Source organism: Micromesistius poutassou (genome assembly GCF_964030765.1).
Source record: "Micromesistius poutassou genome assembly, chromosome: 4".
Taxonomy (NCBI): domain Eukaryota; kingdom Metazoa; phylum Chordata; class Actinopteri; order Gadiformes; family Gadidae; genus Micromesistius; species Micromesistius poutassou.
The window spans coordinates 2,171,276-2,191,752 of record NC_140274.1 but is presented as its reverse complement, the minus strand read 5'-3'; the positions used below and the strand labels follow the sequence as shown (position 1 = coordinate 2,191,752).

At 45.1% G+C, this 20,477-nt stretch overlaps 1 protein-coding gene and 1 non-coding gene across 2 annotated transcripts; one reads left to right on the top strand and one right to left on the bottom strand.

The window, feature by feature from the left end:
* The first annotated feature begins 15,678 nt into the window (after positions 1–15,678).
* On the top strand, positions 15,679–15,785 carry LOC311342686 (U6 spliceosomal RNA). The gene has a single exon (XR_014633428.1). It is a non-coding gene; the product is annotated as a U6 spliceosomal RNA (small nuclear RNA).
* Positions 15,786–16,165: 380 nt separating this feature from the next.
* Positions 16,166–17,113, bottom strand: LOC311342364 (uncharacterized protein; the record flags this gene model as incomplete). The annotated part of the gene is made up of 2 exons (XM_084467210.1): positions 16,166–16,936; positions 17,036–17,113. The coding sequence occupies 2 exons, from the start codon at positions 17,111–17,113 to the stop codon at positions 16,166–16,168; spliced, it is 849 nt and encodes a 282-aa protein (XP_084323336.1).
* Between the last annotated feature and the right edge of the window lie 3,364 nt (positions 17,114–20,477).

Here is a 20,477-nt window from a genome sequence, read left to right as displayed (position 1 = left end):
CTGTAGAGTAATCCATCCTGTAATTCCAACTTTCGGCTTTCGCGTAAGAGCAACACAGTCTCAGGTGAATCAGTTTTTGAGCGTGTCAGCCCTTTATTCTTTTCCAGTGCCTTCTTTAATGGCCCAATTGTTGGGTCCATGTCTTGTGATGCCTGGATATCTTTCAGACTTAGCTGATCCAGCACGTTCATGCTAAGGTTCACTGGGAACACATAAGCTTCTGGTACAGCTGCAGCAGGAGCTCCCAACTGGTCCACCAATCTGTCGGGCACATCAGCCTCTCCACTGATGCAGGCTCGCTTGCAGAGGGCTTTGATGCCAGCAGGTGGGACACTAGTCCACTCTTTAGCCTCCTCTGGAGAGTATTGTCGAGACAACAAGTCAGCATCGATATTTTGCCTCCCAGGTCGATATTGGATGGTGAACTCGTAGGTGGCAAGGGCAGCGAGCCAACGATGTCCGACTGCACTGAGTTTGGCAGAGGTCAACACATATGTTAATGGGTTGTTGTCAGTTCTTACAGTAAACTTAGCTCCATACAAGTAATCGTGAAACTTGTCCACGACAGCCCATTTTAATGCCAGAAATTCCAATTGATGGACTGGATAGTTGTGCTCTGAGTCTTTAAGCTTCCGACTGGCGAAAGCTACTGGTCTGAGGCCCTCAGGATATTCCTGGTTCAGGACAGCGCCTAGGCCATTCATACTGGCGTCCACATGTAAGATGTACGTCTTAGTGGGGTCAGCGAATGCTAACACTGGGGCATTGATCAAACAGTCACGGATACGCTCAAAAGCGGCCTGGCAGGCCTGAGTCCACCGTTCTCCGAAAAGCTCTGATGGCTTGAAATAGACTTTGCTTGGGTCGACACTCTTTTTGAAATTGGGGTCTTTCCAAGTGGGGGCATAACCCTTGGTGAGCTCAGAAAGAGGACGGACAATGGCAGAGTAATTTGCAATGAACCTTCGATAGTAACTGCAAAATCCGAGGAAAGACTTCAGAGGTTTCAGGTGAGTGGGCTCTTTCCAATGCTTGACTACTTCCACTTTGTCTGGATCAGTAGCTATTCCATTAGCAGAAACGATGTGACCCACATACTTAACCTCAGGCTGGCAGAATTGACATTTGTCAATAGAAACCTTCAATCCGACCTCCTCTAGTCGATCCAGTACCTTGAAAAGACGTTGCTCATGCTCTTCAAGTGTCTTGCCGAAAATGATGATATCATCCAAGTACACAAGAGCTTCCAGAAGATGCATATCACCAACAGCTTTTTCCATTAAGCGCTGAAACGTTGCCGGCGCTCCTGTGATTCCTTGTGGCATGCGCTCAAATTGATAGAAACCAAGAGGGCAAATGAACGCTGTCTTCTCTTTGTCCTCCGGAGCCATCTCTATCTGGTAATAGCCACTGCGCAGATCTAGGACTGAGAACCATTGGCTGCCGGATAGAGAATCCAAGGCGTCGTCAATGCGTGGCATTGTGTACTGGTCTGGTGTGGTGCGGTTGTTCAGTGTTCTGTAATCGATACAGATTCTTATACTCCCGTTCTTTTTGCGAACTACAACGATCGGTGAGGCGTATGGGCTACGGGACTCTGTGATAATTCCAGCTGCCAGCAGTTGTTGTATGTGCCGCCGCACATCGTCTATGTCTGCAGGGGCTAGTCTCCTTGACCTTTCCCTGAAGGGTCTGGGGTCATTCAGGCGTATGTGGTGTTCAACACCCTTTGCACGACCAACCTCCCACTCATGCAGTGAGAAAACATTCCGCCTCTCAGCTAACTTCAGCTGAAGCTGACTCTTCCACTCTTTGGGAATGGGAGAGTCTCCGAAATTAAAGAGACTTGAGTCTATGGTTTCAGCTGTGAGGTCGGAAGGCCTGACTGGGGTAACTGTGTCCACAGCATACATCTCAGCAACAACGGTCCCAACTGGGATTGAAGTTGTCTTTTTGGACTCATTCTGAATGAGGACAGTGAAACTGTTGTTGTCTATGTCGGCGTCTGAGAGCACACCAGGCTGTACCAGCAAACCGGTGGGGAGCAACTGGTCAGTGGGTGCATCAATCAGTACAAGATCTTTGGACGGGGCACTCTGTCTTTCCACTTTGCACGTTGCATAGTACTTTGCACCTGGAGCAATGGAGAGTGAACCGGGTCCTTTCCACTTTATCTGTCCCAAGACTTCATTTTTTGTTGACTGCTCTTGTGCTTTAACAGGGGCATAAACAGACTGAATTCTCATGGAGTACACAGTGTTCTCGTCACCTTTTGTCTTCGCCAGTTCCCATAGGCGGCGGAACAGAGATGTGTTGGTTCCAACCAGCACAGGGGTTTGTTGTTGGTTTCTTGGCTCAGGACAAATCAAGGCGAGCACTTCTACTCGTCCCGTCACACCAGTGATCTCTTCTGAAAACTCCATCTCAACAACAACATATCCTTTGTAAGGATACTCAGTGTCAGCAAGGCCCCAGAGTCCAAGGCCAGAGAGGGGTTTTATCGGGACATCAAGTAAGTGTTTGTTATACCAGCTTTCAAAGATGATAGTCACATTAGACCCACTGTCGATGAGAGCATCGCAGACTACATCATTAACTTTGATGGTGTGAATAAATGATGGACCTACGAGACCTTCAGGTAAGTCAGTGTTGTTCTCTGGGACTTCAACCTTATTGGTTCTAGCTACACAGTGTTCTTCAGCTGCAGGCTGCGGGTTCTCTTTGTGGGAAAGAGGGGAAACACGCGCCAAGCGTATGAGCTTTCTAATGACTTTCTGAAGATTCTCAGGGGCAGTACATCTGGTGGCTATGTGGCCATTTTCCCCACACCGATAACAGAAAAACTCATCATTGTCTTGTCGGGGAGAGGAGACTCTGGAATGAGCGGGCTTGTAACCCGTAGCTGCTTTGTATCGGTGTGGCTGGGGTGTTTGTTCTGATGTGTATTTCACTGCCATTACACTCATTTTACTTTCTAGTGCTTTCACTTGTTTCCTTAGTGATTGCAGTTCACTCTGTGACTCATTTCTCTGTTTTTGTTTCTCTGTAAGACCGTTAAAGGACTCATCAGATGGTGGCTGAGGTTGTGGGTTTGTTCTCTGCTCTAACTGCGCTCTCAATTCTTGAATCCGAGCTTGCAGTTCACTCCTAGAGACTGATTCAGGTTCTTTCTCTTTTTCAGCTTGGACGGTGCGTACACGCTGAGGACGCAGGTGTGACACTTGGCTTTGTCTGGCTGACTGGCGACCTTCCTCTTCCATCACTTCTCTTAACAGGTTCAAGAATGTAGGGGGATTACTACTCCGCTCCCTAATTTTCAACTGTAGCAACATGAGTTCAGAGGTGGACCCTCTAAGAAGCTGCTCTAAACGAGTGCTGTTGGCAGCGCTAACAGGTAAGCCACCTCCTTGTACTACTTTGACAAGAGATCTCTCTACTCTTCGTAGGAACTCAGACAGACGCTCACCAGGCTGTTGGTGGAGGGCTCTGAACGACAGATATAGTTCTTCTGAGGACTCTACTGTACCAAAAATGCTCTCTATAGCCTCTATGTACTCACGTGGGCTAGCATCAGGTTGAGTCAGGCGCACAGCTTGAATGATCTCAAAGGCGGGCCCTTTGAGACTTTCCAGTATCCGACGTCGTTTCTCTTTGTCTGAGCACTCACCTTCCTCTACTAAGAGTGTTGCTTGCTCCAACCAGTTGTCTAAGGTCTCTTCTCCAGTGGGAGTGGGACTGATCCCGGAGAATGTCCGCAGACGTCTGTATGGGTGACTGTCAGGTTGTTTGTTTGTTCTGCTCATAACATCACCGACTGCACGGATGATGTCTTCAGGGTTGCTGTTACTTTCTTTGGTGGGGGAACGTAGACTTTGGATGTCCTCCAAGGTTCTCCCTTCACTCTGCAAAAAGGTAAGTAGCTTCTCTTCAAAGTTATCAAGCTGAGGCTCTGTGTAGCAGACAGTTTTCCAACTACTTCCTCCACTTATAGGCATTATCTCAGGTGGGATTTTAGAGGGGTCGATCTCTTCACGACACTCGCATAACACCATCAGCGATTGCTGTTGATGGTGAAACATTTTTCCCCTAACTCTAACTCTTCCCCAAGCTTTGATGGTCCCTGCTGTTTCTTCAATGTCTTCTCTTGAAACACCTTCAGGCACTCCATGTAACAGGAAGGCATGCTTTAAATCTACTGATTCTCCTTTGCACCAGTTAATTAGCTCACGTTGTGATGGACTGTTTGCTAGGACTGCCATTGTTGTACTTTACTTTAATTACTTCTAGTTACTGTTAGCACGTTACTTTAAATAAATGCTCTTAAAGTTGTGGGGTCATGTTACTTTTGCTTGTCTAATTTATTTTAGTTTAATAAATCCCAGCGGGGCCTCCATTTTATGTAACCCTTGTCCCATGTAGTTAAATAATAAATCTAGAGTGGTTAATACAATAGGACTGGGCCTGGGCTCGTTGTAGGAAACTACAACTTTGATTCATATGTTAGTTAGATAATTTTAATAAATGACCACCACAACTGTATTTTAAAGGTAAAAGTATTCATTCACATATTTATTCACAAAATGAAATACTAGTTGAATATATTTCAGGAAAAGAAACAAATAAAATCAGATGCACGGATTCTCCAATTTACAACAATGCAAACTCAATGTACCACACACAATCAAATTAACAACACTTTAAATGAGGTTAACCCGTTGCAGGCCTGTTATTTGATGCTTGTGTGCGGTGGGGCCTAAAAACTGTACTGGCCGCTTCACTCAGCGTTGAGCTCAAAATAAAAGCACGTGCATGTGTAGGTCAGTACTCACGAAATCCAGGGGGTAATTAGTAGGGGCAGAAAGGGATTGGGGGATGATATTCTCACGATGATAATGGCAATGGCGGTGGCAATCCAAAACACACGCGGGCAATGGCGGTGGCGAAGTCACAAAGAAGAAAACACAGAACAGCAGGGCCATCTGCTGGAAACCCCTCTCTCTCCAACGTCCAGCTCCTTTAAGCATATTATCCAATGAGCCACAATATCAAACACTATTTCATATCGAGCTAGCATTAGCTTTGCGTTAACTTAAGTCACAATACAAAACTACGATATGCGGGCACATTTAGCACAGAATGCTACCGCTAACTAGCACGTCGCTAATCGCGTTACACATCCAGTACTCTTCGTTACTATAACAGTTAGATATAGTACAATGGAGGCATACACATCGTATTCACCTTTTGCAGGTCACAAAGAAGTTTAAATCAGGACCACGAGTAGTCGACCTCACGATAAAACTTAACTGCTTCCCACAGTACGATGCCTCCTCGCTCCCGCTCTCAGGTCAGGTTTCTTTTTCTACATGTGCTCACTACTCCCCACACTAACCTGCTGCACTAGTCCCGCCCGTTACACGGTGAGACTTTATTCGGATTGGCTTGTGAGATCTTAATACAACCAAAGACAAAACAGAAATTAAATGATTTACGTGTGACAGGTAACAGGTTAAATTAAACATAAACACGGCTTCTTCCTCTTTTATATCCTGAATTCACAAATATTTTACAGACTTGAATAACTTAAAGACCTTTATATTAATTTATCTTTTAACTGTAAATAGTTTTATTAAACGTATTATATTTATGCTTTTAACTCGCACACATTTTAACCCATTTATTATTATGAACTCTATTTATTTATGAACATTTAACACAGCATTTTATTATACTGTTAATTATTTTTTATGCTCTGTAACTTATGGTTTTTGTAACAGGGCTACATTGATATTATACATCACCCAATCTGCTAAAACTAAATATTGAGCTACTTACATATTGATTATTATTTACAATCGAATACCCTAGCAAATACAACAAATACAAATACAATCCAGCAACAGAGCTTGAACAGAAGCATCATGGGAGTTTATGTTGGCAATACGCCACCATTTTGTGATGACTCCACAGAGTTGTTGTGATGTGAAATCATAAATGAACGTCAATATACCGTAACCGAGACTAATGAAAACTTGGTTTTGCCACATCTAGCATTTCTCATGTCACCACATAATGACAAACAATGTCAAGAATAACGAGATATGCTTGTTCAAAGTTAACATTTTTGAAGGATTGCTATAGCGCCACCTTTGGGCAAATCAGTGTAATTGCTATTCTCTGTTAATATTTAGTCAGCCTCTACAGCTGTAGAAAGTTTCATAAAATGCGTGCGAGCGGTTTAGGCTGTGTAAGTCAAACGTGGTGGAATAATAATAATAAAACTAAAAATTACAATAGGTTGCCTTTGCATATTGCATTTGGCCCCCTAATTACTAAATAATAACCAAAACACCATTTCGGGATGTAAACGTCCTATACACAAGACTAGTGTCCTGTATATGATCCATAAAGACCACCAGCGCATACACAACCATACGACGATGTCCCAGCCTGCCATGCTTGGAGTGTCTCAGACTCAATGGCTAAAATATGACACTGAACTCTCTCTGCCATTGAACTCAACACCAAGCCGATCTGAGGGGAGGGCTGAGCTGGATTACGTAAGTACTGCTATTCATTCATCCGCCAGTGGTACCATTCAGTAGATGGATGTCGGCTGTTTAAATTGAATAGCCAATAAAGTGTTTTGTTCATTATCATATTATCACATTTTGCATGGAGATGGCTCCCCAGGCCAGCACACACGCATGCACGCAGCAACACACGTCCTCACACACACACACGGTGATTAACGGCCACCCCTACATGGGGTCATGAGTCGGGGTAGCCTGCACCTCTCTGAGGAGCCGGCCAGAATAGAAGAGCCTTCATTATTAAACAGCGGTCTGAGCGTATGAAGCAGAGCGTCTGATGACAGCGGGAACTAGAGAGGGGCTTAGGGTGGGGGTCAGCCAGCCCTTCAGTAATCAGCATCGGGAACGGGAGCCAACTGCAGGTGGTACCTGGGGTTTTATTCTTGAAATAGAGTCATATATTATTTAATGTTGACAGTATTTACGTGTTGCTTTGTGCATTTCATTATTCGTTCTCCATGATGCTTTGTGTTTATTTGTGTCTGCTAAATAAACACACCGGCAGAATCAACAGCTTTGTTGGCGTTTTCTTTCCACGTTTCCCAGGCCATGGCTCTCTTGCAGTAATGAGTGTGTATAAAGGGGCCACTGGCACTCTTTGCTCAGCCACTGCATGTGCATTCATCTATCTGCATGCAAACAGATCAATATGTACTTTTTTTTTACCATTATATATATCAATATATCTATTTTTACCATTGGCATATGAGGCGGTGCTACTTCACTAGAGAGAGGGTAACAGTTAGGGTTAGGATCATGGTATCTAGCCCTTCATTATTGAAGAGAGGTCCAAACGTATTAATGAGAACAGGTTGACGACGCCAAACATTCACTAGAGAGAGGCTTAGGGTCAGGTCCAGCTCACCCTTCATTATGAATCAGCCGTCCAAAACCTATGGATCAGTACAGGTTGATGGCAGTTGAGCCATGCACTAGAGAGAGGGATGCAGAGGCTGCTACAAGATGGGGAATCAAGTGTGGGTGTGTGTGGGTAATGCTATCCAGGTGAAGGACAATAAAAAGACTGACTCATTCCAGGAGCTGACAACACTGCTACCATTATCCGGGAATAGGAGAAGGTACAGAATGTCCCGGCAGCTAGATTTATTAATAATAATAAGTCGTGTGTGTGTGTGTGTGTGTGTGTGTGTATGTTTGTGTGTATTCTAGCAGTCAAGTCTTGTCAAGCAGAAGCAGTGAGGTTCCTATTCAGTTTCTTTACGGTGTGTGGCTAATGGGTCAGTGGACGTGGGCTTGCCTACTGGCTATAAAAGTCTGTTCCTGAACATACATTTACAGAGATCGCTGATATGAGGTGCACCTTATTGTTGAAGTGCCAGCAGCTCCATACCAACACATATCCTTCTGCAAGAGCACTCACACATCTTTTGACAGTACACAAACACAAATAAACACAAATAAAAAATACTGGAATCCAAAATCACATCTGGGAAACCCTGTGTCGTCTATTATTCCACTATAGTCAGTATAGTTTGCAAAACGATTTAAGAGAGAACTTTTAATTTTTTTAACCAGAACCCTATTTTCCGATTATACTGGGTCTAAGGGTCTCAGGTGGACAATGATTTTAGATTTTTTGAAATTGGTCCAGCAATGAACGAGAACACTGCAGGCTTAATTCGCAACCCGGGCTGCAATGAAACCTTTCGGGCGATAGAGCCCAGTCAACATATGTACTCTGAGTGTGCTTGTTTTGGCCACTGACTGGCTCAGATTGTTTTAAGTTTTTTACAACACTATGGAAAGGATCAGCACAATGGTTTTCTTTCTCAGTTTTTATTAATGGTTAAGGTGTTCCCTTTTTTTATCACATGCTTGTACTCCTCAATGACCTCCACAAGCAGCTTCTGTTTGCCGCTGGATAAGATCCCGCTTGGTCCTTTTCGGACATTTGATCCATGATTCGACATTCACGGTTCTGGGCTGGTTACATATCTCGTGAGCACGCGTAATCCACAATAACGTTAGCCTGGTTTGAACTAACCTGAGCAAGGCGCGGCTGAATTGCGTTGATGGAATGGCTTTAGCCTCAAGTGGAATTTGGCATTAGTTCTTACTGGGCTTAATCAACTAAGCGCCGCCTTCGTTAGCGACTTTGATGCAATACAATACAATGCAATACACCCCCTGATCTTGTCTGTTTGTTATTGTGTCCAACCAAGTCTCGCAAAAGGAGAATTCTTCTTGTTGTTGCAGGTAGTTTCCCTATTGTCATTATAATCTCAACCCTCCTTCATCCAAATATCTTCTAAGCCATGTTCTCTGTAGTCCAACACAACAAACTATCTGCTCTCGCTCACGTGTCCCCCGTTCTCTCCCTGCGTCAACTCAACTCTCGCGAGAGTCCTTGGCCGAGACTTGTTTGGACACGATGGTAAAGAAAAATAAGTTTTCCAAAATGTTAGAATATTATCTGAGCCTGTCCGTGGCAAAAACAAGCACGAAAGGCGTTGCGAACGACTGTGTTACCGGAGAAAGAGATAATTAATAAGCCTTACCATGGGCAAAAGCGCCGGTATTCGTAACCTCTTCTTTAAGTTATACCTTAACATCTCGCATTGGTAAGGTTGGTCTGAAGCGCTCGTAGAACCTTCTTAGCTCTACTTGATTCAGCTCCTGCAGTCTCCACCACTGTACAGTAACCTTTAGATATCCCTGTTGCACATGTTCATTCCAAGTTCGCATCCGTAGCCAATTGAGACCAATTGAAACGGCATGTTTGAATTGACGATTGTCTCGGCTGTTCTTTATTTTGGGCCGTGTGGGTACAGCAGGCAAGGTCAGCCTGACTCGCTTCCAATAATTTCAAAAACTCGCAACTTCAAACAATTATTTTATTTATTTTACAATTCAACAATGAACAAAACTGTCTTCTAAATTAAGGAAATAATACTGGTGTTATGATATTTTAGTCCAGGAAAGGCCGCCGAGACGGGATCGCTTTTAACTCACTTTATTTGGTTAAGGTTATTGGTCTATTGTCTATCGTCTATGAAATAAAAGGAGAGGGATCGTATATAACACGCGTGGAGCGTCTCTAAGCTTTACATCTAATCGATACGCCGCCCAAGAGATTCTGATTCTAAGATGGCGGAGTCCGAGTTAAATAAGAAGGTAGAGGTGGGCGTGTTCTGTGGCTTTAAAAGCCCGCCCCCTTTCATCTATGTAGGCAATGATCAGCTGCTGCCTGTTTGTGCAGCAGTCTTAAGGCTTATGTTATGTTTACTCAGTATTGTGGCTATGGGAGAACATTATGGCTGAAATATGTTACACTGGGAAACGAATAAACCATTATAAGCAACAAGTGAACTTAATAAGCGATCAAAATACTTTTTTCAACCACCGCCTCTTTCCCTTGACATTTAGTTTTCACCTGACATATGCGACAGATGTTTAAGGCAACCTGGTCATACAGGAATCTGTGAAATGAGTCGGTCTACGTCCCGTATACTAGCCTATATTTTAGTTGAACGTCTTTAATGGTAAGAGACCGCACAGGGATGGACAATGGATAATGAGCGTTGTTTAATTAAATTACAATGCCACATATGGCAGACACCTTCAGATATGAGAGACCCTCTCAGATTTTTGACTTTGTAGCCTTTATGGGAGCCAGTCCTCACTTTATGGGAGTTCGGCTCCCTCTGGCTCCCACGTAATTCAAACACAGGTCGGTCCAGTTGGGCTGCCTGTCTGACCCGGTCCTCCCGCATTTCTTGCCGTATGCGGTCATCCCGCTCCCGGTTCTCTAGGACCCTCAGACGTTCCCTTTCCTCCATCCTGCGGTCCAGTTCTGCCAACTGTTCGGTCGCTTCAGCCGCTGACCCAGCGTGTATCCTCTTTGTCCTATACGGTCGTACATTACTGCGTCTTTCGCAGTGCCCTTCATAGTGCCCTTAGTTACACGTTTGCATTGAAAGGCACTGAGTTATCAACTTTTCCAGTTTTTATGTGTGCAAAATGCTTTTCAGAGCAAGAGAAGCGCTTTTCAACCGTCAATGTGTTTATGACCCTAACACGTGAATTGTGCTCAAAACCAATGCTCTTCACTTTCAAATGGTGCTCTATGGCTTATATAACCCTATTTAAGCTTAGTTACACGTTTGCATTGAAAGGCACTGAGTTATCAACTTTTCCAGTTTTTATGTGTGCAAAATGCATTTCAGAGCAAGAGAAGCGCTTTTTGACCAACAATGTGTTTATGACCCTAACATGTGAATTGTGCTCAAAACCAATGCTCTTCACTTCCAAATGGTGCTCTATGGCTTATAACAGTGAACCCCATTTAACGGCCCGCGGGCCACATCCGGCCCGCAGGAGCCAAATGTCTGGCCCGCACTGACCCAGTGGAATTCACATATTATTACAAAAAAAAAAAAACATGAATTACATTTGCGCGGGTCTGCTATATTTTGCCCTCAGCCCACACCGTCCACTTGACCGTTGATGTAACTGCGTGCATACGTAAAGACGTGCTTCACGCGTTTTCAACTTGCTGCTGTCACTTTGCAGGGACTGACGACTTTGTCACAAATCAACGGACGGAATTTATTGAATGGAACATTTATTTATGAATGGAACAACATGGCATTTGCCAAGAAGCGGAAGGTAGACCAGGAGAACCGTCAGTTCAAAACTGAGTGGACCGATAAGTATTGTTGTTTTTTTACCGGACCATGCCAACGCAAAGCCGACATGCTTAATATGCATGCAGACCGTGGCTGTAATTAAATCTGACAACCTGAAGCGGCACTTTAACTGTTCGCATGCAGCTTTAATGGAAGTATCCCAGAAAAATCCAAGCAACGCAAACAAAAAATTTAAAGCATGTTGACATCATACAAGCGATCAGTTTCAACCATGTCTAAAACGACATCGGCACAAGAGAGCGCAACAGCTGCCTCATTGCACGTTTCTTGGACGCTTACTAAAGCTAAGAAGCCATTTGCTGATGCAGAGTTAATTAAACAATGTGCAATTCACATGGCCGGTGAAGTCTTAAATCAAGAGGAAAAAATCAAAACAGAAGTTGTGGAGCTATTAAAGCAGGTGCCGCTGTCGGCAAGCACAGCAACCAGAAGAGTGGAGGTTTTAGCGGAGGATTGCTTTTCCAGTCTACTCACCGATCTGAAGAAAGCCGAAGCCGGCATATCACTAGCCATCGACTCGTCTTGTGACCGAACCGACATGGAACAGCTGTCGGTGTTCGCAAGATTTTTTGATGGAAAGATCTTCCGTGAAGAGCTGCTCTGTTTGCTCCCTCTGCCCGGGCGCACTACCGGCGAAATCATCTTCAACGAGCTGACACTGTTCTTCGAAAAGAATGGCTTAGATGTGAGTAAAGTTGTGTCTGTTGTTACTGACGGGGCTCCGTCAATGGTGGGACGACGCCAGGGCTTAGTAAGCAGGCTTTCCGCCGTTAACCCAACACTACTGGCATTTCACTGCATTATTCACAAGTCAATTTTGTGCGCAAAACTGTGTTGAAAAATGAAAGAGACAATGGATACTGTGACAAGACTAGTTAACTTTGTTCGTGAGAGCTCTAGTCTGCAGCATCGCCTGTTTAGAGCATTGCTCGAGGAAATGTCAGCTGAACACAAAGATCTTTTGCTGCACAACGATGTTCGCTGGCTGAGTAAAGGCCACGTGTTGGAGAGGGTGTGCGACCTGCGTGATGAACTTGTGTCATTTTTATCCAGCCTGCAGAGCCCAAAAGCCTGTGAATTTCTGGGCTTTTTAACTGACACAAAGGTGTTAGCAGATGTTAATTTTTTGTGCGACATCATGTCTCATCTGAATCACCTTAACCTGCAGCTACAAGGCAAGAACCACACTGTTGCTGACATGTACGAGGCGATTGAAGCCTTCCGGTCGAAGCTGCACCTTCTGGAGAGAGACATTCAAGGCAGAAAGTTGCACTTCCCACGTCTGCGCGAGCATTTGGAGAAGAACAAAATGCAGGAAGATCCAGCAATGAAGGATTTTGTGTTCAGCCTGGCAGAAAACTTCAAGGAACGATTTGAAAGCTCCCCTAAACTCTCAAGTGACATCCTCCTCTTCTTGAGACAGCCGTTTTCTGTGCCAGCTGACGGCGAGTGGACTGCAGAGGCCAAAAGGCTGGTGCCTTCCATAGATGAGGCAGCTCTTCAGATGGAGGTCTTGGAAATGGGAACATCTGATTTGCACAAAGCTCAACACAAGGACTCACTGGTGGGTGACTTTTGGATCAACATGGTGCCCCAAGCTCGTTTTAAAAACACCAGAGCTATTGCAATGCTCCTACTCACAATGTTCCCCTCAACATACATCTGTGAATCAGCATTTTCTGCAATGAATGCTATCAAGAGCCAGGACAGAAACAGACTCTCAAATGCACATCTTGGACAGTGCCTCAGGATTGCCACAACAGATTACAGGCCTGACATCAGAAAGGTTGCCTCATCACTTCGTTCTCACTTCTCTCACTGATTGGTGAGTGAACATCCATTTATTTTTGCTATTTTGTCAATCTTTTTGTGGCTACACATCTTATGATGTGTTCCAGGGGCATTTTAATAAATGAATGGCAGGTTTTTGACAAATTAGTTTCAAGAGAGCATTTTGTTATTGTGTGACTATTGTGTGTGGTATTTTCAACTACTACTAATAATTATAGTAATGATAATTAAAGCAAAATGTGCACATAAAAATGGCGAATTAAAAAAATAAAACGATATCTCGGCCCTTGGCATGGCATGCTTGTCCAAATTTGGCCCTCTGGCAAAACTAATTGGGGAACCCTGGCTTATAATAACCCTATTTAAGCTTAGCTCAAAACCAATGCTCTTCACTTCCAAATGGTGCTATGGCTTATATAAATAAATATCAAGCCTCTATCTATCAACCTTCTATTTTTAGGAACATTAATTACAATCGGTTTTAAGTTATTTTCTGGGCCTAGGAATGGGCTAAACACATATTTCTTGCGGATACAGGGTCGGACTGAGCCCAGGTACTGACCCATATACTTTGGTGGAAGTAGCGCCAACTAGTGGTGACAATGTTTACCAAAAGATAGGTATGGGTAAATAGGAACGCTAACCCTAACCCTAACAAAGGTCGTAGAGACTCCATGTGAATGTCAAACCCCACTGTAGTGACCACAGGCTTTCCGATGATAACAAGCTTGACCAGATCCGACAACCGGAAGTGCCGGAAAAAGCGATCATGAATTTTAAAATGGCTCTAACTCTACAATGGAAGGTTGTAGAAACTTCATTCCAACTCTGTTCCCTGACCCTAAATTATGTCGGATGCGACCAACTTTCGAGTCTCTACGACCTTTTGTTCTGGAGATTTCACCAGTTGAGTCGAGTAAAAAACATACCGGATGTCAATTACTACCATTTCATGTGGTCGTAGAAATTCGAGTTTGGTGCCGTTGGAAAGTTCGCCCTCATATTAGTGGGGCCAGATCTTAGTCCCAAGTCACTCAGAGCTGTAGTTCTTGAGATAACTCGAATTGAGTCCATTCAAAATTGAGTTTTTATCCCTTATTCTAACCCTAGAAATAAAAATCAGTAATAATGATTTTGCTGCCCCATAGCAGCGGAGAAAAATTACAATTTATAATAACTTTAAAAAGTTTAGAAAAAAAAAACTTTTTTTAACTTAAAATAATTTAAAAATTTCTTCTTTTTTCGGGGGGCAAATTTGGGTATGATAACCCTATAGCAGCTAATAATTCATAATAATGATTTTAAAAAGTTTAACAAAAAAAAAAATTAAAGACCGGGTAAACCAAATTCAGTATTTTTCTTCTTATCATATTAATTAGGCCTTAAATGTGTCCCTCAAAACATGTAAAAAATATTTTTCCCATTCATCATTTCCTTGAGGAGCTAGGCCTCAGAGAATGTTCTGTGTGCAGGTTTAAAATGGGCGGGTCTACATCGATGACCGCGTTACGTAAAGCGGTCATACTCACATAAACCCGCCCCCTGCTGTCCATTTTCAGCTTTGAGATTGGGAGGGGCTGGACCTCTCCGGTGATGGGCGTGGTTTCCTGGCCTGCAGCGCACACGCCCCCACCGTCCTGAGCCTGGGGTTACTGCTCATTTTTCATCAACTTTGAAGCATAATTTTATATACTTCGCGATTTTCTTAGTCCTTCAAATTTGGCAGGGTGGTTAATAATATATTTTCCTGTGGTATTATAAACTCAAAACCCATAATTATTCTTGGTTTACCCGGTCTTTAAACTTATTTTAAAAAAGTTTGAATTTTTGCGTGTCATCCACGCCAGGATGACACACAAAAATTCAAACTTTTTAAAAATAAGTTTAATTTTTTTTTTGTGGAGCCTACTATCTTTTAATAATGTCCATTTATACATAGTTTTCATTTTGGTGAAACAGTTTTTAGTGACCGAGTAGTCCACAAAAAAAAATTCAAACTTTTTAAAAATAAGTTTAATTTTTTTAATTTATTTTTTGTTAAACTTTTTAAAATCATTATTATGAATTATTATTTTTCTCCGCTGCTATAGGGTTATCATACCCAAATTTGCCCCCCCAAAAAAGAAGAAAGTTTTAAATTATTTTTAGGTAAAAAAAAGTATTTTTTGTTTATTCTATTTTTAAGTTATTATTATAAATTATTATTTTTCTCTGCTGCTATGGGGCAGCAAAATCATTACTACAGATTTTTGCACTTTAGGGTTAGAATAAGGGATAAAAACTCAATTTTAGGGTTAGAAACTCAACTTTTGGGTTACAAACTTGCGTTCTCGAGATATGGAATCAGACAGGGTTTTCCAATGCAAATTTTATCCAAGTACTCCTACCCTAACACCCCTACCTAGAATGCATAGCGGTGGTCTAACAGAATAGTTGAATCAATAATATACTTCTCATATATCCTTTTCCCAACACATACTGGACTTGTGTATGGATCTACGATGGCTATGTATAGTTGTGTGTCTGTCTTGTGTGTATTATAGAACCCCATAGAACCACACCCTTCGAGTGGACCTCCCCCCCTGAGTAGAGGTATAAACATCACCCAGGAACAGGCTGCAATTGTGTTACTTAGGTATCACATATACTAAAGTTGGTACGATACAGAGAAGATTAGCATGGCCCCTGGCGCAAGGATGACACGCAAATTCGTGGAGCGTACTACCTTTTAATAATGTCTATTTATACGTAGTTTTCATTTTGGTGAAACACTGTTTTTAGTGACCGAGTAGTCCACTACAGCACTGCACATGGAAATTTGCCAAAACCCCCAAAAAAAATTCAAACTTTTTTAAAATAAGTTTCATTTTTTTTTCTTTTTTAAACTTTTTAAAATCATTATTATGAATTATTATTTTTCTCCGCTGCTATTGGGTTATCATACCCAAATTTCCCCCCCCAAAAAGAAGAAAGTTTTAAATTATTTAAGTAAAAAGTTATCATTATTATTTTTTTAAACTTTTTAAAGTTATTATTATAAATTATTATTTTTCTCTGCTGCTATGGGGCAGCAAAATCATTACTACAGATTTTTGCACTTGAGGGTTAGGGTTAGAATAAGGGATAGAAACTCAATTTTAGGGTTACAAACTTGCGTTTTCGAGATATGGAATCAGACAGGGTTTCACACCACCTCACACCACCCTTGGTGATCTCTCCCGTCTGGGTGTACAGCTCCACCCCCTCTGGGTCCTGGATGCAGCCCAGGTGGCGGCGCTGCGTGACCCAGATCTCCTCCATGCGGGCGCCGTCTATCAGTGGGACGCCCATGGTGTCCGTCACCTCCCGGAAGGCGTCCAGCACCTCCCGGAGGAGCCGCTCCGTCTCCGCCGCACCCCTCGTACGGCGGCGACAGTGGCGAGCCAGCTCCTTGGCAGACAGCGTCACGGCGTCCCGCCCCTCCGAGGACCGCTTGGCCTCTTCCAGGCGGGCCACGTCCCCGCCGTCCCACTCAAAGATGGCAAAGGACAGCCTCGCCATGAAGAGGCCGTAGAGCTGGTGGCTGTCGGTGGTGACGCCCCTCGCGAAGCGTCGCATGAGGTGCCACACGTCCAGCCGCACCACCAGCTCTCGCCACTCGTGGTACATCTCGTGTACCGACGATTTACCCACGGCGGCGCAGCAGTCCCGGTCCACGTACATGACCCTAGGAGGGGCCTTCCCGGCGTCACGGTACCGCCGCATCAGGCCGACCGCCATGTCGGTCAGTCCGTCCCCCTCGGCCGCAGTGAGGACGGACATGAGCACCTGCCCGTACTCGTTGCCGACGTTTGACATCCAGGCGGCCGACCCCGCGGCAGCACCCGCCAGCTTTTTGGCAATCTGCGAGACGCAAACACACACACACACAGTTAGACACACGGACGGACGGACGGCACACCGACGTCATACGGGGCGCGGCGGAGGAGAGAAAAACCTCACCTTCTTGGTGGAGTCCATCTTGAGGATCTCTCCAAAAATGGACGTAATCCTTGCCTTGGTCTCGTCCAGCCTGGTCATTGCCTCCAACACGTAGACCTTCCCGAACCAGGTGAGTCCGGGCACCTTGACAAAGGTGGGGAGCGACACCTCCTTCGGTTCCGCTCCGGGTGCCCTCACCTTGCGGAGCACCGACAAGTATTCAATGGACCGCGCCATCCAATCCCTCGAGTGCTGCTCCACCAGGGAGGCACGGAGGCGAGACACACCGTTGCCCAAGGTGCGCTCCTTGAGCTGCCCGATCAGCGCTCTGTCGCAGGACAACCTGGGGTGGAAACAGAGAAAGACAAATATACTTTATCGCTATTGTGTGTGCGTGTGTGTAATGAATGAGCTTTTTCTCTTTTTATGATTAATGAAATGACAATAAAGGCAATCAATCTATCTATCGAAAGTGACATACTTGTACGTCAGAACAGCTGGGAATTTCTCACGGTGAGCTACGTCCAGCTGATCCAAGATGTCCTTGGACCATCCCGCCACCTTCTTGCCACAGGAGGGGCACTGAAGGCACTCTGTGGCCATATAGTACCACCCGCTCCTGTCCAAGACCCTCCTGACGGTCTTGTAGAGGCCAGCGCCCATCAGCTTGCGCCCATCGGAGGGGCACTTGAGGTGGTATGCCCACATCCGATAGGGCAGCCAGAGGAAGAATGGGCGCTGGAAGAAGGCGTGGGCTGTGGCGGGGGGCTGCGTGTAGAGGTGCCGGGCGCCTGGCGGGTACCACCACAGTCGGGGCGGTGTGGTGAGGACCACCTTCCCGCTGCTGGGTTCCTTGCGGAACAGCGCCCGGCCCACCCACTCCTGCTGCTCTTCAGGCAGCGTCTGCCTCCAGCTGAGGGGAAGCAGCTGAAACACACACAGCAGAGACACACACAGTTAGCAAGTGTGAATGTGCAGCAGACAGGCAGGCGCACACACACACACACACACACACACACACACACACACACACACACACACACACACACACACACATACATACATACCTCTTTGCCGGAGGCCTCTGGGCCATCGGTCCTGGTCCTGGTGCTGGTCCTTCCAGCGGGACCACAGCTGGTGGGGCGTCCATGGACGTGCCTGACAACACATATCAGCGTTAGGGCGATGCGTTACACGTGCGTTACAAGTGTATTCACATCAAAATGTCTACTCACTGGGAGGGTCGACCTCGTCGGCAGCAGTGAGCAGCTCGGCGTCGGTCGGGTCCGAGTAGGAGGCGCCTGACAACAACAACAACAACGAGACGACAAAATGAACTGATGACGCACTGGTGTATTGTTAAAAGCACCTCACAGGCTGTTTTTGTAGACGGTTCAGTTACCTGGCTGTGGGAGGACATGAGCTGGCTCCGGTGCTGCCTTGGGGGGCTCTGCGTCCCGGGCCAGCACATACCTCTTCAGGGCCTCCACCCTGGACCCAGCTCCCGTTGTCTTCTGTTTCCGGATCCACTCCACATAGCTGTAACAGAGCACAGAAAGGGTTAGAGACACACACACACACACACACACACACACACACACACACACACACACACACACACACACACACACACACTACTTACGATCGACTCTCTTGGTCCCGAGCGCCGTACAGGGACTTGTAGGTCCGGTGAGAGTGCACACCGAACCCCACCAGCACGTCGTCCACCCCGCTGGTAGACTGGGAGCCCTCACACACCCTACGCCTGGCGACGGCCGTCACCATGGGTGGGAACAGCCGGGCGTAGGAGGCGAGGGCGTCTTTGTTGTCCATGAGGGGAGACGTGCTGATGTCCCCTCCCTCTCGCTCCTTCTGGTGGGACGCCAAGATGGAGACGGCGTACCCCACCGCGTTCCCCAGCAGCCACCGGAACGTTTGGCCGCAGTACTGGCCAAACTGCAGCTCGCTCTCTGCCAGTACAACATTGTCATTGACGTCTCCCTTCTGCCAGGCTCTAGCCCTCGCCTCGGCTTGGACCACGTCACCCCTCTTCACCTGCCACCTGCTGGCAGAGGCCTGGGGTTTGCTTGCCAGACTGACAGCGGCATCAGAGGGGCGAAGGGTGAGCTCGGAGGACGGGGATTCGAACCGAAAGAGTGGAGCATATGACATGTTCTGTAAGACAAGAAGAAGAGACAAAACATTTAGTGTATTACAATGTACTACTAATGACCTTGTTTGCCTCCCCTGGGGTGTTGGGATAACACTGTTAATGTCAGGATATCAGCCCATTAGGGGGTTTAGGGTAATACTGTCGAGTCAGGAGTCCATTAGCTTTAGCCTGATGGTGACCTGTTGCCCTTCCCCCATCCATTCACACCTCTCTTATGCAAATCGAGGTTGTATTTCAAACACCGAAATCACACATTTACACTTTTAATTTCGTTACAGAATTTATACCAGAGCTTCTCTAGGGTCTATAGCATAAAACACTGTCGACTGATTACATTTTAATGCATTTTACACAATTTGCCAGGGCGAATCATCGCGCCATACGTTTCAATGGGAATGACAAAGGGAATGACAAAGGGAATACTTTCCACATCAAGTTTAACATATTTTTACTTGGACATTCGTTCCGGCATTTATACCACAGCTACCTTAGGGTCTATAGCATATTACTGGGTTGTCTGACTACATTTTTATGCATTTTTCACGATTTGCCAGCTCTCGTTTCAAGGCCTACCGCCGCGCCATTCGTTTCAAAGTGGAATTGTGACAATGTGTACTTTCCACATCAAGTTTAACATATTTATACTTTGACATTCGTTCCGGCATTTATAACACAGATACATTAGGGTCTTTAGCATATAACTGGCTAATCTGCTCACATTTGTATGCATTTTTCACGATTTGCCAGCTCTCGTTTCAAGGCCTACCGCCGCGCCATTCGTTTCAATGGGAATCGTGACGATGTGTACTTTCCACATCAAGTTTAACATATTTATACTTTGACATTCGTTCCTCAATTTTAGGGTTACAAACTTGCGTTTTCGAGATATGGAATCAGACAGGGTTTTCCAATGCAAATTTTATCCAAGTACTCCTACCCTAACACCCCTACCTAGAATGCATAGCGGTGGTCTAACAGAATAGTTGAATCAATAATATACTTCTCATATATCCTTTTCCCAACACATACTGGACTTGTGTATGGATCTACGATGGCTATGTATAGTTGTGTGTCTGTCTTGTGTGTATTATAGAACCCCATAGAACCACACCCTTCGAGTGGACCTCCCCCCCTGGGTAGAGGTATAAACATCACCCAGGAACAGGCTACAATTGTGTTACTTAGGTTGACATGACATGGCCTTTTTTTGGTCCAATGTGTCAAAGATAAGTAAATTATAGCAAAATATGTCAAAAACTTTGGTGATATTGTTCAGAAAGTTCTGTTTTA